This window comes from Phodopus roborovskii, unplaced genomic scaffold (assembly GCF_943737965.1).
Source record: "Phodopus roborovskii unplaced genomic scaffold, PHOROB, whole genome shotgun sequence".
Taxonomy (NCBI): domain Eukaryota; kingdom Metazoa; phylum Chordata; class Mammalia; order Rodentia; family Cricetidae; genus Phodopus; species Phodopus roborovskii.
Window position 1 is genome coordinate 21,579,592 of NW_026126588.1, and position 25,357 is coordinate 21,604,948.

The 25,357-nt window shown below is 46.4% G+C and overlaps 1 protein-coding gene across 1 annotated transcript; it reads left to right on the forward strand.

Annotated features, from left to right (window-relative positions):
• The first annotated feature begins 13,320 nt into the window (after positions 1–13,320).
• On the forward strand, positions 13,321–21,925 carry Pdcl3 (phosducin like 3). Its single transcript, XM_051204306.1, has 6 exons — positions 13,321–13,406; positions 15,525–15,757; positions 17,747–17,837; positions 18,037–18,180; positions 19,188–19,396; positions 21,627–21,925. Exons 1-6 carry the CDS (start codon positions 13,321–13,323, stop codon positions 21,767–21,769), a joined length of 906 nt encoding a protein of 301 aa, XP_051060263.1. The 3' UTR covers positions 21,770–21,925.
• Positions 21,926–25,357: the final 3,432 nt, after the last annotated feature.

Sequence of the window (25,357 nt, forward strand, 5' to 3'; positions counted from 1 at the left end):
CGGCTTAACAGATTTGAGGACTTGCTACATGAGTAGGAGGACACGGTGGCTGGAGCTGGAAGCTGAGGGTTGAGGGCTCACATCTCAAACCACACGCAGGATGCTTTTGAAAGTCAGTGCCCACTCTCCCTGACATTGTGCACCCAAACTCTCTAGGACCATAAACTCAGGATAAAGTTTGTCTTCTATAAGTTGCTTTAGTCATGATGCTTTATCACAGCAATAGAAACCCTAAGAAAGGGCTTTAGGGTTGTTTAAAAAATGTTGCAAATTTTGTTCTGTACTGTATATTTGATCACAACATATTTTTTTAACAGAGAAATAGAAGAATAATGAAAGGAAAGGAAAAACAACACAAGCAATTGTGGTAATGCTATATGGTGAAATATCTCGTACATGCTAAGAGACTGGAACTTTCTCTGGACCCCATAACCAGAGTTCATAACACACCTCGAGGTTACTTAAGACTGTGGCCCCGCTGTGCACTCTGCCTGTTTGCTTGACCTGCCTTTAAGAGAAAAATCTAACCATCAACTTACTTGCTTTAGATTTTTCCATGTAATCGACTTTACACCCTAAGCTAATCCACAGCTGTAATCTTAAATCGTGTACTCTGCTATGCCCTTGGCCTAGAGTGAAGTACGTGTACCACATACTTAAAGTGGCAAAAAATAAAAGTTAAAAGCCATCTTATAAAGGGAATATCCACCACAAAATAATGGAGGGACATGTGGACGTTGTTTGATAAACCATGATGTTTGCAATGTTGTTTGTTTTTGCGATGAGTTATAGTCATTTGTGACTTAATCCCTTGTGACAACCTAATAGCTTCACCATGATAGGCATTCCCAGCTGCAGCTGCAGGAAGGTTGCTAAGTGTTTATACTGCCCCCCCACTCCATTCTGCTGCTCTGAGCTTGTGGTCGGCACGGCATATCGCCATGGGAACACATGGCAGAGCGAAGAACCCCTCACTGCTTGTGAAGCAGAGAGAGGAGTACTTCAAGTCCCAGTATGCCCTTGAAGAGCACGCCTCCTGTGACTAACTTCATCCCGCTAGGCCTTCCTCTCACGAGCTCCAGGGACGGAGGAGAAAACCCTTCCCATGTGGTCCATTGGGGGGTAAAAACACAGCAGTGGAAAACCTAGATCCTTGAATGTTCTTATGTTTGAAATGTGGTGCTTGCAACCAACAACCCAAACCTTAGCTTGAGAAAATGAGGAAAGTAAGAATGGTATAAGTCTTAAGCGAGGAGAGGAGGAGGAGAAATTTCAAAGGTGAAAACCAGACTAGAAATCAATGGCATTGGAGAGGGCATTAGAAAGAACCAACAAACTCCCCAAACCAGCGCTTTTGGGAGACTGATAGCGTGTTAAACTTCTAGTCAAGATATCCACGCAAAGAGAGAGAGAGAAGATAGATTGCCAGTATGCGATCGATGTGGGCAGTAAGCCATCATTATTTTCTCCCTTTGGCCCCTGAAAGGTAACAGGGGGGTATTACGGGGAACTCTACTCTTACAAAGTTGCTAATTCTGATGAAATGGGTCACTTTCTTGAATGATAAGGCCAGAATTCACAAAAGGCACAGGCAGACTGGCAGATTTTTAATCTATTAACAAAGCTTGAACCAACAGCTACTAATGTTTCTAAAAGGAGAACACACATATGGTCTCATTGATGAGTTAGGCCAAACATTTGAAGGTCAATGAAATATGCTGATTCTCCACAATATCACCCAGCTATCAAAGCCTACGGAACTCTGCTTCATGTCTCCTCTGACACCACCTGACATCACACCCAGCTGAAAGAACAGATATATTTGTGTGTGTGCACACACGCGCACACACACACACACACACCACATTCGTGGGTTAACAAAAACCAATCCTCATTCTTGAAAAAGACTCCACAAAGGAAGAATAGAGGCTGACATCTTCAATGTAATAAATCGTATCCCCAGTTAATGTCATGTTTAATGGCGAGAAGCTGAGTGGATTCCGTGGTGTTTGACTGAAAATGTCCCCCATAGACTCGTCTCTTTGAATACTTGGTCTAAGTTGGTTCAGGCTGTTGGGTCAGAAATAAGAGCTGTGGCGTTGTTGGAGGAGGTGTGTCACTAGAGTGGGCCTTGAGGTCAGCAGCCCATGACATTCCCAGTTCTCTCTCTCTCTCTCTCTCTCTCTCTCTCTCTCTCTCTCCCTCTGTGTGTGTGTGTGTGTGTGTGTGTGTGTGTGTGTGTGTGCCTGGTACTCGTGGATCACACCCAAGCTCTCAGGTATTGCTCCAATGTCATGCCTGTCTACCACCACCATGCTCCCAGCCATGATGAAACATGAGCCCCAAAATTAAACATTTTCCTTAATAAGTTACCTTGGTCATGGTGTCTTGTGACAGTGACAGAAAAGTAAGGCACATTGCATTCCTGAAAAATAGCAAGGTTGAGCGACACCCTTTTCTTTTGCTTCTATCAGATGGCACACTGGAGATTATTGCAGTTGTTGCAATCAGAAAGAACAAAATAGGGAAGAGACAAAGCCATCTGCAGCTGTAGGTAGTATGTCTATGTAAAAACCATATTGACACAAATATAACTCTTCGTGAGCATACAGGGTTGCAGGATAAACAGTTATGGTATTGAAGATAGTTTGTTTTCTGATTATTGTCAGTAAATAATCAGATTTTTTTTTCAGTTGTTAAAGTAACTCACTTCAAATACAGAAACAAAAACCAGTACGGATCTAATAAAATGTGTAGAATCTATATTTCAAAACAAAAAAAAAAACAAAACAAACAAAAAAAAAAAACCAGAAAACACAAATGAATCACTATGGAAACAAAGGCCTGGGCATGTTTGTGAGGGATTATCTAGATTAGGTTAACTGCCCTAAATGTGGATGGCACCACTCCATAGCTAGGTCCTGGACGGAATAAAAAGGATAAAGTAGCTGGGTTTGGGTATTTTTGGCTCTCTGCTTCCTGACCATGGACTTTAATTTCACCTCTGACTTAGACTTTGCGAACAAAACCCTAGGCAACAGGAAAAGGTTGAGTCCTTCCCATTATCCACAAATAATCACAGCCCTGGAGAGCTGTGCTGCTCGCTCTTAATGTAAGAACGGGGTCTCTTGGAAGCATGGGCAGTTGAATGTTGTCAGATCCTCACTGGACCTCAAAACCAGAGCATAAGGCTGATTTACAATAGCAGTTCCTGATCCCGCCCCCTTTCCCTTTTATCATTCACTGACCCATCTGGATACTTCAAAGAATCTCGCAGCCTCCTTGCTCACCTCCCAGGACGCAGTAACAGATTCCGTGGCATTCCGGTGGCTTTTAGAATCATTTGATATGACAAAGGTGTCTGTGCTCATTTCTATAAAAATAGATTGTAGATTTTCATGGAGTTGTGCTTCTGAAGCCTGATTTCAGATGGCCTGTGATGGCAGCATCCTCCAGAGGGCTGCATGAGTGAGCAGCTTGAGTAATCAACGTGAATCATCATGACTCAATAGGTCAGGTGTGTATATATTCTTGGTCTTCCTGTATATCATGAATGGCCTTTATACTTTGAATGGAACACATATTTGTAAGAGAATAACCTATTTGGTGCCTCATAGGCACCTTCTAAGCTATGTGTGTTTGTGTGTGGTGTGTGTGTGGTGTGTGTGTGTTTGGGACAGGTTTTGTCTAATAGTCCTGGCTGTCCTAGAACTCACTATGTAGATTGAGCCAGCCTCAAACCCACAAAAATCTTCCTACCTCTCCCTCTTGAGTGTTGGGATTAAAGGCATGAGTCACCACACTCAACAGATTTTTTTTTTTAAATTTTCAATATTGAAGACATAAATTCAGCATGCTGTTAAGACTTTAAAATATTGTATTTATATTTATTTTATGTATATGAGTTTTTTTGTGTGTATTTGTGTTTGTGAGCATCATGTGTGTGCCTGGTACCTGTGGAAGTCAGAAGAGGGCATTGGCTTCCCAGATGTCTAGTGAAGATTTTCTATTTGCTTAAACCCATGAGTGAGTAGTCTTCTCTGGTATATTTCCCAGCATGTGGGTTCTTGGTCCTGAGCTCAGGTTCTCCGGAAGAGCAGCAAGCCACTGAGCCATCTCTTCAGCCCCTCCTGCTGAGTAGCCACAGTAGGTCTGCCCACACCAGAATAACCACAAACACATGAGCCATGTGTGACGCTGTGATATAACGATGGCTATGACGTTACTAGGCAGGAAGCCCAGGGTGACATCTCAGAATTGAAGAAATGGCTTTTGGCTGCCATAGCCCCTGGAGGGGGAAGGGGATTTCTGCTGGCATTCGTGGGAAGGAGTCAGGGAGGCAATATAGTCTAAAACAGCACAGGACTTTTATATAAAAGAGCTATAAAATCTGCTCACACTGTAACATGGATTTTTGTGCAGGTTCCACTACCTTTTCTAGGAAACTACAGTTTCTAGGAAAACACTTTTTTTTTTTCCTTCACATTGAGGGAAAATTATACTTTGGAACTGTAACATTTTCCCTTACTGGCTGAGACAAAAAGTTGCCATGCCTGGGATGTTACTAAGGCAGATTACAGTGTTAGTCTCTGTTAGTGCCAATCATATTCACAGTGATTCTACTTGTGTATGGTTAGATCTACAACTTAACTCATCTGTCAGAGGGACATAGATGGAGAAAATGAACACTTTTAAAATTAGGATCGCTGGATTATGTTTTCTAGAATAGCTATGTTCATGTTGAAGATGTTATATTCTCTTACGTAGATAATACTTTTGTAACCATCCCAAGAAAAGCAAACATCTTAAAGTGAGGCTCTTGGGTCTGTCCCACTGGACTATTAAAACAATGGATGCTGGGAAACTGAAATCTCCCAAAGAACCATGTACCTACGGAAGGGAAAGGCTGCGGGGCCCCCAGTGCCAGCCAGGGAAGTCTGCCTCCTGGGGAGAGATGTCACATGGTTCTGACAACATGTCAGACCATTTTGTAAGTAGAAGACTAAAGCTAAGACAAGGAAAGGTCAATGATGGGTGGGACCACGCCCTGGCCAGAACTGCTTTTTATGAGGCCCTTGGCCTCTTTTTAAACTTAAGCCTCAAGGCAGGACCCCCAAAGATGGGCATGGGGATGGATCTCTGGACCTCTTTATTTGTTTCTGTTCCCAACGTGGCCACATAGAATAAATCTTTCTCTGCTTTTCCCTATTGCTGCCAACAGCCTTGGCTGAGAAAAACACCTTCTGTTTCTAAGAGCATTGTGACCCTGGGCACAGGAAAGCTGTCAGGAAATGATGTGTACCACAAGCTTTCCAGCCGAGAAGGCTGGAATGTGTTTCTCTGGAGATGTATGTTCTGTCCACCTATATATTTTGGGCCTTATTATTGTTTTCCCCGGCAATCCATTGACCAGAACCTTCCATTCCTTGTAACCAGTTTAATGAGTGTATAATATCTTTGCATATATTGCTCCTAATAAAAGCTCAGCGCAGGAGGTGCTCTGGATCCTTGGAGCTTCTCCCATGCTCATACGCTCCCAGCCTCCTCTGCTGAAGATTCGCATTGCAGGCTCCAAGTCTTGTCTCACGATCTGAGTTCCCATATCCACAGCAACTACTTACCTCTTTAACTGGTGTATTAAGGGCAGGTGGCCGAGCTTAGGTTTTTGGGCTGCCAAGGACCAGGCTTTGACCCTGAAAACTCCAGTGAGAAGTCTAACTTGCTGAACCAGAAGACAATATACATTTTGGGTGTCAGCCACTTGCAGCACGTTGACCCCAGGTGCTGAGCTGGTGGGATCCTCTTATTCCAGGGCCTTTTATATCTTTACTCTGGACAGCACACACTGCTTTCACCTCTACTCTGGGGCGCAGAACCCAAAGCTGGGACTTACGTTTGGCTTTGAACTCTCCCCAGCTGGAGCACCCTGGGCTTTGCTTTCCTGCCGGTTTGGAGGCGCCTTTGAGCCATGCCGATGTGTGATAGTTGATACTGTCAACATCACAGGGTCGAGAATCTCCTAGAAGGAAAGCCTCATGCTTGTGGGGATTGTCTACATTAGATTAACTGAGGTGGGGAGACCTACCTAGCCATGGCGGCGCCATCGGCACTCGCTTTGGGAGCTCTTACTGTGGGATTAGTAACCTTTGAAGAAACATGTATTCTTTTTCATGTTGCCTGTGTTGTTCCATTAGGGTTTGCGCGTCTGGAGTTAGGTTGCTGGTTGAATCTTTTTATTTAAGTCATTTTCAGTCTTTCGGTGAAGAGTCTGCAATATTTAGGCGGGTCTAGGTTGTAGTAGGGCTGTGGCACATTTTCGCCTAGTAGTTTAGGCCTTTGGGCTCTACTCTCAGTAGAATACTGTCTGCAGCAACAGGCACTATCCATATTCCGCCATAAAAATAGAGTGCCAGAGCCAGTGAGATGACTCATGGGTAAAGACACTTGCTCACAGGTTGACCTCCTCATAGGTTGACCTTGCTCACAGGTTGACCATGGCTTGTGTGTCCCTCCCACTCTCCTCCCTCCCTCCCTCCCTTCCTATCCTCCTTCCTTCCTCCCTTCCTTCCTCCTCCCTTCCTCCCTCCCTTCCTCTCTCCCTCCTTCCTCCCTCCCTCCTTCCTTCTTCCCTCCCTCCTTCTCTTCCTTCCTCCCTCCCTCCCTTCCTTCCTTTCTTCCTTCCCTCTCTCCTTCCTTCCTTCCTTCCTTCCCTCCTTTCTTCTTTTCTTTCTTCCTACTTACCTACCCACCTACCTACCTACATAAGTACAGACGCAGATCAACAGTCCACTAAAGTACAATTACCATTTAAGAGCCAGTCATCACAGGGAGTGCCCGGACACTGATAGTAAGTACTTACTGCGTGGAGTAACACGTCACTGTGAGGTATGAGTGTGAAGGGAGAGAAAAGGGAAAAGGCCAGCCAAACCTTGTGGTTAGTGTTGTGTTACTAGAGAGGAAGTACAGGAATGGGATTCACATAAAGGGGGGACTATAGAGGCCAAACAAAGTGGGCAGGGGGCGAAGGAGTTTGGAAGGAAGGTGGACTGAAGATATAAATTATCAGATGACAAAGAGGCCGAGCCATAGGAACTTTCTAAACCAGACCATTCTGTGCTCTTCGGGAGAGGAAACTCTTTAAAAAGAAAGAAGAATAGTAAGAGTTGGGAAGCATAACACTGGGTAATTACTGAGAAGGACCAACTCTGCCTGCTGAGTTAATATTGGACATTAAATAAAAGAGTAATAGATGGGGGGGGGGCTGTTCAGGGACACAGGATATGGAAACTCATTGGTCTGATGGCTGGATTCAGCGTCTCTTGACATTCCTTCCCAGGTTCTATTTCTGCAATGTTAAAAATCACTGCTATTCAGATGAAGCAGGGCAGGGAGCAGCAAAGCTCTGCTGTGTGGGCGGGCAGTCCTGCCGTCTGAAACCCTGGCTGGCATCTGCCCGCCTCCACTGAGCAGGTGCTCTGTGACTGTATTATGAGATGCACTTGTACATCTGAAGCAAGCCTGGCTGTGGTCATTAGCACCATTCCCTGAGTTCTACCGGGCCTGAAGTCTTCATTTTCGACAGTACTGTAAACCCGTTACAGTTCAGCCCAGGATGCTGAACTATGCTCCAAAATACCGAGTGGGTTAATATATAAAGAGTTCCCGTGTAACGTCTCGTGGTTTCATCATAGACCTGCCTCAAAGTCATCGGCGTACACGGAGTCACTTATGCCAACCTTTCTGAATGCAACTGAAGCCGAGAGGCTATGGGGTGATGGTTTTTGTGGATGGCTGCCTTGTACATGGCTTACGCATGGCTGCCTGGAGACATCCACTAATCGAATGTCTTCCAACCTTGGCTCCCACTTGTATTGTGTTTATGATCTTCTTTTGGGGGGGGGCACAGACATATTTTAGGAATTGTAACATTGAAATTATCCAAGATCCAGGTTAAAGAGCAGAGAGAAGGAAACTGCTTTGTTGTTAAGGCTCTGTAGTGTAGTTTGACTTCAGGAGGTGTGACAACCCCCATCGACTTCTCTGCCCAGGGTTGCTTTGGCTATTTGAGGTCTTCTGAGCTTCTGAGCTTTAAAGCTTTTAGGAGCTTTAAAAAAGTCTATTTCTGTGAAGAATGTCATTGGAAGTTCAACAGAGACTGTACTGAATCTGTAGATCACTCCTGGCAATATAATATCCACTCTCACAATATTAATTTTGCTAATGCACAGGCATGATGACCCTTCCCACCGTCTAGTGTCCTCCTCGATTTCTTTTCTTAGTGTCTGGAAATTTTCATTGTTTATTTTTCACATCCTAGGTTAGGTTTATTCCTAATTATAGTTTTGAGACTGTTGGGAATGGGTTTCTCCTTTTCTCCTCCCATTCTTCGTGTGTAAGTTCATCAATTGCCACACAGATAAGCGATGGTTTCCTGTGTGTGGATTGCATAGCCTGTCACTTTGCTGATAGCATTTTTTCAGATCTAGGCGTTTTCTAGTGAAATCCTTAGGGTTGCTTACTTATATCAGCACACCATTTACGAACAGAGATATTTGATTTTTCCCCCTTTTTCTATTTACATTACTTTTATTTCTTTCTCCTATCTTATTGCTTTGACTAAGAACTTCAAGTGTTAGAGTGACTAGGAGAAGAGAAAGTGGGTACACTTGTCACATTTGAGAAGAAATGCTCCCGGCTTTCTCCCATTTAGTGTAACATTAGCTGTAGATTCGAAATGTATACCTTTTTAAACAATATTCAGACATCATATGGAAGTCTGTTCCTTCTCCTGATTTTTAAATGAGAGCATTTATGACTAAGACTTCTCAAAGGGATAATTTTGCCACACTGTATTTGTATTTTCAATTAATTCTAGAAAAAAAATTTTAATTTCCTCTCCAATTTTACCAGAGACCCGCTAGTCATTCGAGAGTGTATTGATCAGTCTCCATTTTCTGGTATTACTTCATATTTTTCTCCTTGCTATCAATTTTTAATGTCTTGTTACATTATGATCTGGTGAGATACAGTAAAGTTTTTTAATTCTTTGTTTGTTAGGTGTTTCTTAACAGCCCCTCTGCTCTACTTCCAACATTCCTACCGCACAGGCGCCACTTAGCTCCCAACACTAAATGTCTTTTTCTAGCCGGAAGTTCTAAAGTCCTTCCACAATCCTCCCAAAAACAGGGCCAGGTCTATCACAGCAACTCCACAACGCTGTTACCAACTTCTGGGCTATTTAAAACCCCTAACGCAAAGTAAATAATTACTATAATAGGTTTAGGGACTAATACAAGATGTTTATGCATGCTCAGTGCCAACATAGTTCACTTTTGAATATTTTCCATTTATGGTTAACAAAAACCCCACACCACCTAATTGTACTTAAGTTTATTTTTCCCATTTGACATTTATAGAATGCTTCAAAAATGCTTAGGACGGTTTTCATGACTATTTTCTTCCCAGTTAAACCAAGTGGTAGCCAAAGGCCACCAATATTGTAAATGACTGACACAGTTTTCCAAAGAGCACAATGCTGAGCTTTATCCGTACCTGTAGAACCAGATGTCCCAGAACTAGCAATTTCGGCATACAAAACGAAGCTTTACGGAACTGCAAAAGCTATTTTTAAAATCAAAAGCTGTATGATCTTTGCATTTTGTTCCTTACCCTGGGAAATTACTGCTCAATTCTAACAGCCAGTCAAATTTCTGAGGAAAATAGCTCTTTCCAGGATTGAGGGCTGCAGAAACTTTCCCCTAGATATTTCTTTCACAGCATTTGCCTTTTTCTTTTTTGTATTCAGTCGTCCCCACGGTTCCTAAACTCCCAAACATTTTCACCGCAGGCAGCCTCTTAGCAACTAGTCATCACCCACTGCCACCATGAACGGTTCTGGATTCTTCTAGACTCCAAACGGACAGAGACAGGCATCGCGCAGCCATCTACCTATAGCAACACAGCATTTTTTTTTTCCCCCCTTGTTGCTCTTTAAAGAGAAATAATCAGAGATGAAACACTTTGAGAAGTAAGAAGAAGAGTTGGTTTCTCATTGGCTGGGAAACCACACACAGAGCAGTCTTGAGATGATGGTTGCCTAACTAGCAAATGTAAATCATGTCTGGCCGTGGAGTTCCAGGTTATCTGGAAGCAGCCACAGAACCCCACCTATAAGGATAGTTCATTACAAGAGCTTGCATTTTAAATGCTCTCATAACTGCTGCTGCTCAGGTGGACCTTTACATACAGACCCACCTTATGTCAGTCTTGGATCGGACTGGCATTTTGTGTCCAGCATGCTGTGTGAGTCGCCTCGTTGTCTGCTTTTCTCAGAAGGAGGAGGAGCCGTGAGTGAGCAGAATCATTCTATGCTTGGACTCCGGAAAGCTAAAGACTCGAAATCACTGGACCCCCGATCCAGCTGTAGCATCTTTTCAAGCAGGTTTTAAAGGGGGGCATAATTACCAAGTATTTTACCCAGAGAATTGCTATTGTAAACTAAAAGTAATACCCTGCGTAATCACAGATCACGGGATAACCAAGTTCCATTCCTATGGGTCCCTAAGCTAAACGGAGAATTTCCCTGCTAATAAGTCAACACACTATGCATCACTTCAGGATCTCTCTCCCCTCCCTCTGTTTTTATTAAACCTACGTATTGTTAGGGTCCACGAGAAACCCCATAAAAGACCACCAGACACTTATGCAATCAACAAGAGAGCAAAAATTCCAGCATGCCAGGGTCAAACCACTTGACAAAGTGGCAAGACAGCTACCTGCAAGAAGCCGGAAGGCTCCTTTTAAGCAAGATTAGGAGAACTCCAGCTGTGGTTAGTTGTACTTTGAAGTAATTGCTTATCGACCCTTACTGGTACAGAAATCATTTCGTAATTGGTGCGTGACATCTGGTCACAGCTGTGGTTGCAGTGTCAGGGGTCTGTTGACTGAAAATAACATAACAGTTCCTGTTTGTGGCCCGGTAGGTCCCTGATTGGCTACCAGACTGGACGTACTTGCTGAGGGTCTGATTGAAGCCATACATGACTCAGCATAGGATGGTGGGTAATACAGGGCAGAGGTCTTAGCAGACTGGCCCCTGGAAACAAACACAAACACCTGGCCCTGTTAGGGCCAGTCCTGTTATAAGAGGGGACTTATGAATAGCCACCCCAGAAATAAGGGGCACTGCTTGGAAGGGCAGGCGGGCCAACCCCAAGCCTTCCACCTCTACCATGAAGATATGTGTGCAAAACATCAAGAAAGAGCTGGGTGGGTGTGTCAGTAGATAAACCTCTTGCTGTGCAAGCCTGTGCATCAGAGTTTAGATCCCCAGAACCCACACAAAAGCTGGACAGACTAAGGACCCATGGCATCCCAGCAGGGAAGAAGAGACAGGGGATTGCCAGGGCGAGCCAGCACTGGGGATCTCTGGGTCCAGTGAAAGACCTTCTTTAAATCAATAAAGCAGAGAGCTATCAAGAAAAACAACACTTTAATCACATATTTACTCACACGTATGTGAATAGATGCACATACACATGCATGCCACAATACATGCCTTAAAATGGTTTTTGTTTTTTTAATGAGAACTTGGCCTTCTTATACACACTTGCAGAAACAAGGAGGGCGAAGGGAAGCCTAGTAAAAGCCATCCCAAAGCTTTACTCAAAAGAAAGAAAATGTGAATTATGGAAATACATTCTGAATAGTGAATCAGTCTATCTTTGGTGTGGGGGTGTTGCTAAGGGAAAGATGAATCCGGGGCTATTGTTGCTATTGGACATATGTGTGGTTGTCCATTGTCTTTATGTGTCGTAGTTGAGGTTTCTGTTGCTGTGATAAAACACCATGATGTGAAGCAGACTGTGCAGGATATACAGGATGCAGAGAAGCATAAGGTCCAATTCACCACCAGGGTAAACAATCCAAAACTGACTTTGGAGTGAAAACGAGGAAAATTCATGCGCAACAATTTTCAGCTAGATACATTAATAAAACACTTGAGCAGGTCCATAACCCGGTTGGAAGGAGTCGGGTGAAATTTTGGGCTTCTCCAAATTTTTAAACCAAAGCACCTTGTTCTTAGGGAACTCTACATCATTTCTGAAAATATTAGAGATGATCAGTTCCGATTCCCCTGGTTTAAGTTGTCTGGAAATAATGTCCCAGGGTAGGCAGCTGCAGGTCTGTTTGTTTGTAGATCACTCTGTAGCCCTGGCTGGCCTCGAATTCAGTGATCGTCTGGTCTTCTCCTGGTCGTTGGGGATTACAGTGAGTTGCAGTTTTAAAGTTGGGTAATTACAAGCTAAAAGCACGGAGCTCCGCTGTGTACTGGGGCCTTCTTGAAGCTTGCGGCTGCGCAGGATGCATCTTTTCACAGCAGGGCTAGACCAGCGTCCTCAACTGCAGTTTGGGACGATGGAGACGGGCCTGTGTTCTCGTTCGCTGACACCCAGCGCGGGATCACAGAAAGGCCAGTCTAGACCAGCTCGGGCTGGCTGCCTGGAAGCTGCAGGGCCTACGGCGGCCTCGCCAGGCACTTTCTTTCCCTAACAAGGCAGCGCCCGGGATCAGGACGCCGCGGGTGACGTCAACGCCGCGGGCCCAGCCGCCCGAGCTGTCACTCACTCGCTCACACGGTCGCAGCGCCGGCTCCCTGGAGCCCAGGCGCAGACTCGGAGCCCTCACTTCCTCTTGGCTTCACCCAGATCGCTCGCTTCCGGGGGCGGGGCGAAGGACGGAGGGGACGGTGCTGCGCCTGCGCCTGCGTGGAGAGGATTCGGGAGGCGGGGCCGGGCCCCGGGGGCGGGGCTGCGCCTGCGCGCAGAGGATTCGGGGGGGGGGGCGGGGCCGGAGCTGGGGGGCGGTGCTGCGCCTGCGTGGAGAGGAGTCGGGGGGGGCGGGGCCGGGGCTGGGGGGGGGCGGGGCTGTGCCTGCGCCTGCGTGGAGAGGATTCGGGGGGCGGGGCCGGGGCCCGGGGGCGGGGCTGCGCCTGCGCCTGCGCGCAGAGGATTCGGGGGCGGGGCCGGGGCCCGGGACGCCGATCGCTGGTCTGGGTGGCAGCAGGCAGGATGCAGGTGAGTGTGGCGTGGTCGGGACCCACAAGGCGGCCGCTTCGGGGGTTCGCGCCCGGCCTGGCAGCGGGTCTGCACGAGTTGAGCTGCCCCGCCCGCCCGGCAGGCTGCGGCCAGGCCGCGTGAGAAGCCTGCGCAGGCGCACCGCGCCAGGCTGGGCGCTCCTGCCGGGGTGTGTCCTGCCCCGCAAATCTCTGTCCTCTGGGGGCCCCGACCCTGGCCCCTCCTCCTCCTCCGGGCCTGACCGATGAAGGCCTCGACTCTGCAGCTGGCCTTACCCAACGCTTCCCGGTTTCCAGAGCCCAGCCCTAGGGCCAGCCGGCTGCTACTCCGGTTAATTTCTAAAGCGAAGAAAACCAGAACCGAGGGTTATTTTGTTTTGTTTTTGTGTATATATGTGTGTGTGTGTGTGTATGTGTATATATATATATATATGTGTGTGTGTGTGTGTGTGAGAGTGTGTGTGTGTGTGTGTATACACTGCGATTTGCTGGTAGTATTTGACAAAAGTCCAAAGAAAGTGCTAGAAACTCCACAGGAATAGTCTCAAAGAGCGAAGCATCTGTGACAGCCACATTTGCCACTGACCAAGGGCCCCGGCCTTCTGTGTGTTTGTGTTTAAGGAGTCTGAAGGGCCTGGGTGGATGGCAGGTGGGTATACAGTTGCGGGCTCCGGCATTCTGGAGGGAGCCGCCATCCATACAAGCCCGCCACAAGCCGGATCGCCTTCCCTGACCACCTTGCTGAAAGGAAACGTCTCCTTTCTTGTGCTCCGTCTCAGCTGGGTTTGACACAGACGTGACCGGATCCACGGTCCTTCCCTTGAGTTCTTATAACGAACCAAGTCCCGGGCCCCCGTGTCAGTGCTCTGCCAACCCGTGCCACCCCAGAATAATTGGGCATCCGGGTCCCGGGTGTGAGACCATTTTTGATCCTAGTCAGTTTGGCTAACTTCCTCGGGGTGGTACCGACTCCCATCCAAGTTCTGATCAGGCCCGACCCTGCTTAGCTTCTGGAAGCAGAGAAGATCAGGTAGGTTCAGAGTGGTATCAGCAGAGATGGCAGGATCTTTCTGAGAGCCACATCTCACCTGGGAGGTCAGTGTTGGCTCTGCTAAAGGGAAGTGCCTATCATTTAGTGTTTTTAATAAACATTAGCCATCATGAGTGGGGGACGGTCTGCTCTCCTGATTTATTCTTTGGAGAAATCTGTCAACCTAGCCTTCTCCTCCCCAAGCCTACTGCAGCCTCTCAAGACTGGAGCTCAGAATGTCTGTGTCTTTGTTTTGGGGACTTTTTTTTTGCATTTTCTGGTCCCTCTGGCTAAAATGTTATTTTGTCTCCATTTCCTCTTGTTGGGGGAGGGGAGCTCAGGTTCCTTTAGAGAGAATTCCAGCACTCAGAGATAAAGGTAAAACTTCCTTAACTAGTGTGTATCTGTAGCCTGTTGTTTAGAGAGGCCCAGATTCAAGCAGAATTCTTTTGTGGTTTATATAGGGTTGGGCATTGTCGTAGTCTTGTGGTCTCTTTGCTGACGCTGAAAATTTCAGGTTTCTGGATAACACAAGCAGATGCAGGAGATGGTCACTTCTCAAGGAAGCTTGTCCTGATAGCAGTGTCTAGTTTGTATAGGAGCTTGTTTACCTCACCTTGACTGTGGTGGCTCCTGTACCCGTCATGCCCACCGACAGCCACACCCTTCTTAGTTACTGCTCAATGCAGTAGGGTCTTTGTTAGGTCTCTGTCGCTGTGGTACAACACCATGACGAAAAGCAACTTAGGGAGGGGAGGGCCCTTTGCATTGTACAACTCTCGTGTTGACTGAGAAGTCAGGGCGGGGGCTCAGACAGCAGGCTTGAGGCAGGCGTGAGGAGCCTCTGGAGGAATGCTGCCCTCCGGCTTGTCCCCCGGCCTTGCTTAGTTTGCTCTCCCGGCCTGGGGCTGGCACTGCCCACAGTGGACTGACTTGCCCCTCCCCCAGGCTTGTCTATAGGCCAGTCTGATGAGGCGGTCTCTCAGTTGAGTGACTAACTTGTGTCAAAGTGACAAACAAAACAACACAATAACCCCAACCAGTACAAGAGGCCACTTAAAATCTATTGCCGGAATGATGCCACTGTGAGAGCTCAGAAAAGTCAGGGGGCATCTGCAGGCGTCTCCTTCCTGGCCTCAGAGCTAGGAGACTTCAGAGACACCCTACAACCCCACCGTCCATGTCTTCGCCAAATGATCATAAGGCTTTGTGGTCAGATTCACTTTGGATGATGATGTAGACATTCATCAAAGTTTCAAATGAAATGTGTTTACATTATGGATGAAGATACTAAACAGAAGATAGGTCGGAGCTTTGGTGCAGCCTTGATGCCAATCTGCCCATCGTTTTCCTGAGTCTTACTCCAAAGCTTACTATGGGGAGGCCACAGCGGAGCCAGTAGACCTTCCGAGGCCCCAGAGCGATTGAGCTTGAATTCCTCCCCGTCTGCCGCCTTTCCCCACGCTGTGCCTTCTCTTCTGGACTTTACCCCACCACGCCCTTGTCCTTTCCGTCCCAGGACCCCAACGCAGACACCGAGTGGAATGACATCTTACGCAAAAAGGGCATCCTGCCCCCGAAGGAAAGCCTGAAGGAACTGGAGAGGGAGGAGACAGAAAAGGAGGCGCAGCAGCTCCTCCAGCAGTCAGTGGGTGAGCATGCTCGATGTCTTCCTCTGTGCTACTTTGGACAATGCCAGGGACCCCGCTGTCTTGGCTGTCGTGGTGGAGGAGAGGGCGAGTGGTCAGAGCTGGGCGTGCTTTGAAGGAGAGGCCAGAAGAATTTGCTGATGGATCGCAGTGTTGTGTGAGAGAGAGAAGGCAAGGAAGCCTGCCAGGCTTGGGTAGTCTGAGGGGTAGAGGTGCTACTGGCACAGGAGTGGAAGGCTTACAGAGCCAGGCAGTGGTGGTACACGGCTTTAATCCCAGCACTTGGGTAGTAGCGGCAGGTAGATCTCTGAGTTTGAGGGCAGCCTGGTCTACAGAGTGGGTTTCAGGGCGAGCAGTTTTGAGCACCTTGGCATGGGCACTGGGAGTTGAACTTGGGTCCTTTGGAAGAGTAGTAAGTACTCTAACCACCGAGCCGCATCTTTCCAGCCCAACTTAATGATTCTTAACAAACAAATGGAGATGTTGAGCAGAGAATTGCATTTGTTGGTGTTGAGTTAGAGAAGTCAGGGCCGGAGGCGTTAACTTCTGGAGTTGTCAGCATATTCCCAGTATTTAAAATGGTGGGATCACATTCACTTACAGTGGAGATACGTGGGTAAAGGAGAGCTGGGTCCTGAATTTAAATCAGCGAAGTGTTCCAGGGACCACGGGCATAGGGCAGTCCGTAGAGTAGGCAGCAGTGGCTTGCATGAGATGATGTTCATCGTCATTTAAGTGTAGCCAGATTTGATACCCAGAAGCAAGAATAATCATCACAGTGAAATAAGAGGCAGATTTCCCTGCACTTGGCTATATAAGAAAAGATAGTGCTGCCCTCCACTTAGAAGAAAGGGCCAATGGGAACATCCAAACTCGAGCTGGAGAGGTGGCTCGGTGATGGGGAACACTGGCTGCTCTTGCAGAAGACCCAGGTTTGGTTCCTACCACCCGTTAATAAGTAACACATGAACATCTGTAACTCCAGTTCTGGGGAGCCCAGCACCATACGTATGCGCATTGCAGGCACAACACTCATACATGAATAGAAATAAACCTTTCTTTGTTCAGAGACAGGATTTTACCGTGTATCCCTGGATGGCTTAGAATTCCTGGTGTAGACCAGCTGCCTGGCCTCAGATTCAGAGTTCCAGCTGCCTGTCTGTCTCCACAGTGCTAGGATTAAAGTCACTTGTAGGAAGGATGGTTTATGCAGGACCCCGTCTATGCTGTCTGTCACCAGGGATGAGGAATGGACAGCCATATTTTTGCTTTTGGTTGAGTGAGTTTATTAAGTATACAGCAAGCCAAAGTTGAAGAATAAACAGCAGACACTAGGCAGGTAACAGAGTATCCAGTAGACATCAGCTGGGGAACAGAGCTTCCTGAGCAGCGCCGAGTGAGGCTTAGGTGAGGCTTCAAGTAAGGGGACAAACACTAAAGGTAAAGATGACACCATCAAAGTGGGCGCCCACGGCATCTTCCAGAAAGCAGCTGAGGGAGTTGAGGCTGACAGCTGAGGTCCCAGGGGAGCTTGCGGATTCTCTCCCCTGCAGGGCACTTGGGTATCGTGGGATAGTCGGTACTGTGGGGAACAGTCCACCTCCTGGCTGCTCTCAAGGACATAGGCTTAAGGGGACCAACCCATCCCAGACAAAGGCCATGGAGGGCGAGTAGAGAAAAACACGGCGACTCGCACAGCACAGGACAGTTTGCCGGTGTCACGTACGATACGGGTGACATGAGACATGTTAGGACACCCTGCCCATGAGTGTGTCCCCGGAGACCAGAGCAGGCAGCGTCAGGCACACGCGACTCGCGTTTCACCGATCTGAGAAACTTGCCATTTGTGTCCTTGTAGTGTGACCGTGAGTCTTTTTAAGCGGTGCCTTGGATTTTGTCCCGGTGGACCGGGCCTTACGCGGGAGGAAAGCAAAGGCACTAACGTGTGTGTTTGTTCATGTTCTCTGCTTCTGTCAATGAAACTAAATTCAGTGAAAACATATGAAGCCATGACGTTGGAGGAGCTGGAAGAGAACGAGGATGAGTTCAGCGAGGAGGATGAGCGTGCTATCGAGCTGTACCGGTGAGTGCCACCCGTAGGGACCACAGGGAAGGGACTTTAAGTGTATTACACATTTCAACAGACTGCTCTTAGACTTCTACCGTGAGGCAAATCAGTCAGCCCCGTCCGTCACTGGGTTTTTTTTTTTTTCTTCTGAAGGTGCTTGTGCGTGCACAAGTGTTCATCTGTGTGACTTCAGTGTGTTCTTCCTGTTTTGCAGGCAGCAAAGGCTGGCTGAGTGGAAAGCAACTCAGCTGAAGAACAAATTCGGAGAAGTTTTAGAGATCTCAGGGAAGGATTATGTTCAAGAAGTTACCAAAGCCGGCGAGGGCTTATGGGTGATCTTACACCTGTACAAACAAGGGTGAGCCGTCTCCACATGGTCTGTAAAGTGTTCTCTTCAGTCTGTATGGGTTTAACCTATAAGGAAGGTTTTGGTTTTATGGGTTTTTTTGTTTGTTTGTTTTTGGTTTTGTTTTTGTTTTTTTGTTTTTGTTTTTTTGTTTTTTTGTTTTTTGTTTTTTTTAACCTGCACTTGTGTTCTGTGTTTTTTTGTGGTATTTGGCCCAAACCTTAGTGCTCAGTTTTCATTTTAAGGTTTTAAATTACTATTTGTGAGTAATGTGTCTATTAAAAGCATAGGGCAGTGACTTAAAAAAGAATTCTGCCAGGTGTGTTAGTACACTAGCACTGCTAGCATGAGGGGCTGAGGCCCGAGACTGACAGGGTTTAACACTAGCCTGTCTGAGGCCGGAGACTGACAGGGTTTAACACTAGCCTGTCTGAGGCCAGAGACTGGGACAGTTTTAACACTAGCCTGTCTGAGGCCGGAGACTGACAGGGTTTGACACTAGCCTGTCTGAGGCTGGAGGAGATTTAGGAAGACCTAAATCTTAAAAAAACAGAAAAGCAAGATAAACCGGATGGGGTCGCCCTCCCTGCAGAGCATCTGGCATCTGAGGGCTCTGAGAAACTGATGGCTTGCGGGTGGCCCGGGTGGCCTTGAGGGAACTGCGGGGAGGAGGGCCATGCTTCTTTACCACACAGGCTTGTCCTTTGCCTGTACACGGGGTGCCTCTGGCCCATTTCACACGCAGCATGTGTCCTCTTCAGGGTGACCCTGACAGGAAGGCGCGGCAGCTGTCAACACCGTCAAAGCTGTTTTCTCAGACTTACCGTTAAGTTAGATTGGATTTGGACTTTGGAGTTATTCACTCTCCCTGGACGGATTTGTTTGTTTGTTTGGAAACGTGGATTCCTCCTGCTGTAGCAAACCCTTCTGAGGTTCCCATGTCAGAGGGAGGACCACAGGGCTCTGTTCCTGTCTACTCATAGCTCACAGCCCTGCTGTGTTCCCTTCCTGTGTTCCAGGATTCCCCTCTGTTCCTTGATAAACCAGCACTTGAGTGGACTCGCCAGGAAGTTTCCCGATGTGAAGTTTGTCAAAGCCATCTCCACCACCTGCATACCCAATTACCCCGACAGGAACCTGCCCACAGTATTCGTGTATGTAGACGGTGACATCAAGGCACAGTTCATTGGTCCTCTGGTGTTCGGTGGCATGAACCTGACAAGAGATGGTGAGGGGCTCTTGACGTCTTGAGGGTGTTGTGAGAGGTGGGCAGGGACTCTCCCTTCCAGGCAGGGAGTGCCAGTTTCCTAGATGGGCGTCACGGTTTGTTCAGTTTACCTCTGCCTCTGTGTGGCAGAGTCCCCAGGAGCAGTGAGCTAGACTCCGCTGTTCTCGGGAAGAGGGGCCACACTGGACTCACCTTTACTTTCTGTCAGCATCAAATATATTCCACTCGTCTGCTTGAGTATTTTGTTTACCGGTGTAGCTTAAAATCACGGGTTTTGCTTTTAACTTAGCTTACATGTTAATGGCACTCGCTTATATGTATGCTTGCATTCCTCTGTAGTCTTGATTTTTAAATTTCATTTAATGCTATCTCTTAACTTTGGAAGGGTTTTTTTGTTTTTTATTCCTTTATACCTGTTATCCATGGGGGTGTTAACATATATGAGTCGTGACAGAATCTGAGGCTAGTGGCTTCTCTGTCAGGTGAAATTGGTTATTTCTTCATTGAAATATAATCTACCCAACTGCTTTGCTTCTCTTTAAAAATATACTTTCTTGTATACTTGGTTTATATACATGGTTTTTTATATACATGTTCTTGTACACTTTTACACCCAGTTATTCAGCCTGGTACAGACATGATTGGGAGCGTCTGAGAAGAGGCGCCAGGTTTACCGTGTGGTAACATCCTGTTTGTTTCGCTGTATAGCCCTGACTGCCTGGCCGTGCTGGAACTCTCTGTAGACCAGGCTGGCCTTGAATTCACAGAGATCCGCCTGCCTCTGTCTCCCAGCTCCTAGGAGTAAAGGCGTGAGTGAGCGACCACGGCCAGTTGCGACCCACTTTCTTAAGAACCAGGGTAGTCTTGTGAGAAAGACATTAGTCTCTATTAAATACCCAGACTCTGCTGTAGGGACCATCAAAGCCAACATCGGTTCTGATGAGACCATCATGTGTAACTAGCAGATCTGGCGCGGCCTTCCAGGTCTAACTAGCAGTTTTGGTGAGGTACACTAGGTCTGCTACCAATGTACTCTGTTTATTTCCAGAAAAGTTCTTATTTGAGGGTTAGTACATCTGTATATATAATGATTGTAAGTGAATAGTGATGTTAAATGCACATGTGCACATGTGTACATATAAAGAAATACATTCTTGAGTCAAGAGTCAGAAACCTTATTTTTTCCTTTTAAAGAGCATTCAGCCGTAATTCCTGGAGCTAACAATGCTCAGGCACATGATCACCTTGGTGGTGCACACTGCCCCTGGCATTACTGAGGCATGGCTCATTAAAAAGAAAAAAAAAAAGAGCTAGGTATTAGGTGTGTAAATGCTCAATGTAGGGATCACAGGTAGTTGAGCGAAGCTGTCGCCTGACTCACACTCTCGTTGGTGACAGTATTATCTACGTTCTAAGCATGTCTCGTGTGTGTAGTTCATTATTAGCTGTGGTCGCCGTGCTCCCCTTAGGCCCCCGAATGTTTTCCTTCTTACATTGGAGGGGTTTTGTTTTTGTTTTGTTTTTTTTTTTTCCCATTTGACTGTCTCATTTTGTCTCCAGCCCCTGGCAACCACCATGCAAACCCCGTTTCATAGAGGACTTTAAAGCAGTTTGATAAGCTAAAGCTGGCTGTCGTAGCGGGAGGACCTGGTTAAGGGAGGCAGTCTACCTGGCGTCTTTGATGTCACTTAGTTTTGCTCCGCTGTGTGGCGTTTTCACCGAGTGTAAGAGTGGAGTTTAAAATACAGGAACTTGTTCTTGGGCTCCTACTCTTTACTTTGTATTATTTATTTACTTACTATTTGGATTGCGTAAATGCTTTGAGTTGAATGGACAGGCTATCAGACATGAAGCTGGAATTTCCCTTTTATTAATTAAAATTCGATTTCACACCGTGGAGGCGTTTCCTCTAAATGCTTCATGGGAATGTCTAAGCTGAGACTCGGTAGCACAGCAGCATGTTGCTCATGTCTTACCGTAATTTTCACGCAGGTTCCAGTTCATACAGTATTTCATTCGGTCAGCTTTTAGTTTTCCTTCCTAAGAGTTTAATTTGTTTTCCTCCTTTCTCTTTGCTACTTTAAAACTTTGGCAGTAAAGTGGTCACCAGATTTTGACCTTTTGTTTTGAACCCCCTCAGGAAAAGTTTAAGTCGTCGGTGGGCTTTGGGTAGGGACCCCTTTGAGGGGTTCTGGTACCTTATACAGTTTGCCTTTTGTTTGCCACGCAGAGTTGGAGTGGAAACTGTCTGAGTCAGGAGCAATCAAGACCGATCTGGAGGAGAACCCCAAGAAGCCCATCGAAGACAGGCTGCTGTCCTCAGTGCGAGGCTCGGTCCCCATGAGAATGGACAGCGATTCTGAGGGTGACTGAGACAGCAGCCACTGTAACTCTTGGAACTGTCTTGATATGACATATTGTCTGGATTTTTAATAAGGAGGAAGCAAAGCTTTATCACATTTTGGTTTTTAACCTTTTAATAATTATTTACATTTTATACATTTCAGAAATAATTATCGCCGAAAATTTGATTAAATTACTTGGAACTCTTTAAATTAATAATGTTTCTTTAAGAAAGATTTAAACAAGCTTCATGTCATATATCTGTTTTCCTACCTGTATCTCAGCAAACCATGAAACTGTTTAGTGTTTTTTGACCTGCAACTATGTAAAAGAGGAATATGGAGTTTTTTTTTAAATAATATGAATAAAATAAACTATTTTAAAAATAATTGCAAGAAAATGAGAAGCTTTATCGTTAGATTGCTTATTTTCATTTTGTAAAGCTAGCAAAAGATTTATCAGCTAAAATATGTATATAGGAATAATCTCGAAGTAGGAAAAAATCCTTAATGTGTATTATTTAAAGAAGTGGCTGTTAATAGTTTTGAGACAAATACTGTTTTAACAATTTAGCTGACAGATTACAACTTACTGTCTCCTCTGTTTTCCGTTAAGTCTCTTCTAGTGAAACTAATGTATTTCTCAGGGTGTTATAATGGCTATTCTGTGGTGGTGGCACTCAGCTTAATCCCAGCACTGGGAGGCAGGGGCAGGCAGGTCTCTGTGAGTTCAAGGTCAGCTTGGTTTACAAAGTTATAAGGTAGCCAGGGCCACACCACCAAGATCCTGTCTCAAACCAAAACACCTAAAAAGATATCAACTGGTTTTGGCTATGAGGTCCTGTTAGATTAGTTTCTGGGGATAAGGTTTATGAATACATAAATACATACATACATGAGTGTGTGTGTGTGTGTGTGTGTGTGTGTGTATCTCATTTGATCCATAAACAGTTTCAGGATGTTTTATGAGCCCAAATCCTGTCAAATTAACATGGACAACAGAAAAAGTAGTTGTAATAGTTTTGCTGGATGATGTAGCATGCATAGCTGATTACAGTCTTGGAGACAAGAGTCTAAGAACACAGGGTTTGTTCAGACTATATTGTACATTTTGTTTTTTGTTTACTTCAAAGACTGACAGTGAACAGAGACCCACTGCTTATGGGAGAAAGCCTTGTTTTCTGTTATGTGAGAGCCCTGCCCGAGCTGCTGAATTACATCACACCTTTTGAGGCGTTTCTCTTCAGAGCTGCTTGTGAGGTTTCAGTGGCAGGAATAGTCAGTCTCAGGAGTTTGTCACTTATAAAGACCCAGTGCAGCTTGTAGGAACGCTGCTGCCTTAGAGCCTCCCCAGTGGCTGACAACTACAAAGCTAGATGCTGTGTCTGCCACGGAGCAATGGTTCTCAACCTGTGGGTCATGACTCCTTTGGGGGACATAGTCTGCACACTAGATATTTATACTATGATCCATAACAGAGAAAATTAATTAAGTAGCAATGAAATGATTTCCTGGTTGGGGGTCACTGCAGCATGAGGAACTGAATCAAAGGGTCGCAGCGTTAGGAAGGTTAAGAAAGAAGTGAAAAGAATTCGGTACAGCATTCAAGTATCCTTTGATTGGGTGGCTCTGTCTTAGAAAGCTTTGTCGCTGTGAAGAGACACCATGGCCACCGCAACTCTTATAAAGAACACATTAATTGAGGTGGCTCGCTTAGAGTGTCAGAGGTTCCGTCCATCGGCAGGCAGGCAGGCCGGGTACTGTGCAGGAAGCTGAGAGTCCCACGCCATGCAGGCAACAGGAAGTCAACTGAGACACTGGGTGGAAACCTCGAAGCCCTTCCCCCCAGCGACACTTCCTCCAGCAAGGCCACACCCTTTCAAAAAAAGGCTCACCTCCTAATAGAGCCGCGCCCTATGGGATTATGGGAACCAATTACATTCAAGTCATCACATTCCGCTCCCTGTCCCCCATAAGCTTGTAAGAATATCATAACGCAAAATTGAGTCCAACTTCAAAAGTTCCCGTAGTCTGTCACAGTCTCAAAGTTTTAAAGTTCCAAGTCTCTTCTGAGGTTCATGCACTCCCTTTAACTGTAATCACGGATAAGAATAGAAACCAAAAGGTAGATCACAAGCTTCCAACACACAGTGGCACAGGGTATACATCACCACTCCAAAATGTAAGTGAGGAAGTACAGCCTGGATCCAAGCAAGCCCAAAACCCCGCTAGGCAAACTCCAAGCTCTGCATCTCCAAGCTCTGCATCTCCACGACCGATGTGAAAACGCTCTTCAGATCTCCAGCTCCTTTCGGCTTTGCTGACTACACACACTTCTCTCTCAGGCTGGTTACACACACACACACACACACACACACACACCGTTAGCGGCCCTCCTAGGAGGTAACCCATGATTGCAGCATTTCTAAATATCCTGGGTTCTCCAAGGCGATCCAGACTTCAACCTCACCGCTTCACGCCATGGCCTCTCTCCTAGGCCTCCATTCAGGGACACCCCTGTCCCATGCCTGGCCTCAACAGCTTTAGGCACGGAGGCAAATTCCATAACCCCTTTCTTTAATCCTTAACTCTAAAGCCAGACCCATGTGGCTGAAGTTGCCAAGACCTGCTGCTTCCACTGCCAACGGAATCAATCCAAAACTCTCCACTTCAGACTCTTTGGACAAAGGTAAAGACCACCACCTCCTTTACCAAATGTCACAAGACCAGTTTCTAGGCCACATAGTAACATCCATCTCCCCTGAAACCTCTCATTAATCAGCAATTAGAGCATTCCACTGCCTTAATAACCCAAAATACCAAAGTCCAAATTCTTTCAGACAAACACATGGTATCAGGCCTATCACAGCCTGCCAGTCAAGTTGCTGGTGCTTTCTAGCTCACACCAGCAGGTGGCGCTCACCGACAACTTAATAACTATTCCTACTGCCAGGGACTTCACAGGTGTTAAAAATGAGCAGCGAACGTGTTTTCAATGAATGATGATGTAGATTGAGCCCGAGGTGGTAAAGATGCATCAGGCTATTTTAACTTGACCACGCCAGCTTTTAAACTTCAACAACCCCCCCGCCCCCACCCCACCCCACCCCTGCCCCGTGTCTGTTTTTTGTTTGTTTATTAAACTTTAACAAGCTGAGAATGCCACCAGCTTCCTAATTGTTGCAGTCCCTTGAGTACTTGTTAAAGTGAGCTCAGTCTCCTAAAGAAAGAGCAAAACTTTAGCTAAGTAACTTTCAGAGACAGCCCCTCCCAGTTATGAAGATCTGTCACCGTGGCAACGGGGGTATGCATCAAAGAGACAGAAACCAATGATCAGATCTCTTGATGGCTGAGGCTGGAATGATTTGAGCCACCTGAGGCATAAAATAATCACACGGTATCTGTTATGCGACTATGCATGCACAGGGAAGAGCTGACTCACAGAAACGAATGTGTCGTCTCAGCACAACTTTCTGGTCCTGGTGGAATTTGAGATGTCTGCAGGGTAAGTTATCCTCACATACAGCATACTGAATGTCCCTATTGAGGACACCTCCTCAGGGTCACCTCCAGCCCCTCTCCTTTACTGACTGATTTGATGTCCCAGTCCTCTTGGGGA

Coding starts and splice junctions, on each gene's coding strand:
- Pdcl3 (XM_051204306.1), top strand. CDS start 13,321: ATGAAGGCCTCGACTCTGCAGCTGGCCTTACCCAACGCTTCCCGGTTT. Junction 15,758..17,746: donor GCTCCTCCAGCAGTCAGTGG/GTGAGCATGCTC, acceptor AACTAAATTCAG/TGAAAACATATGAAGCCATG. Junction 18,181..19,187: donor TTACACCTGTACAAACAAGG/GTGAGCCGTCTC, acceptor CCTGTGTTCCAG/GATTCCCCTCTGTTCCTTGA.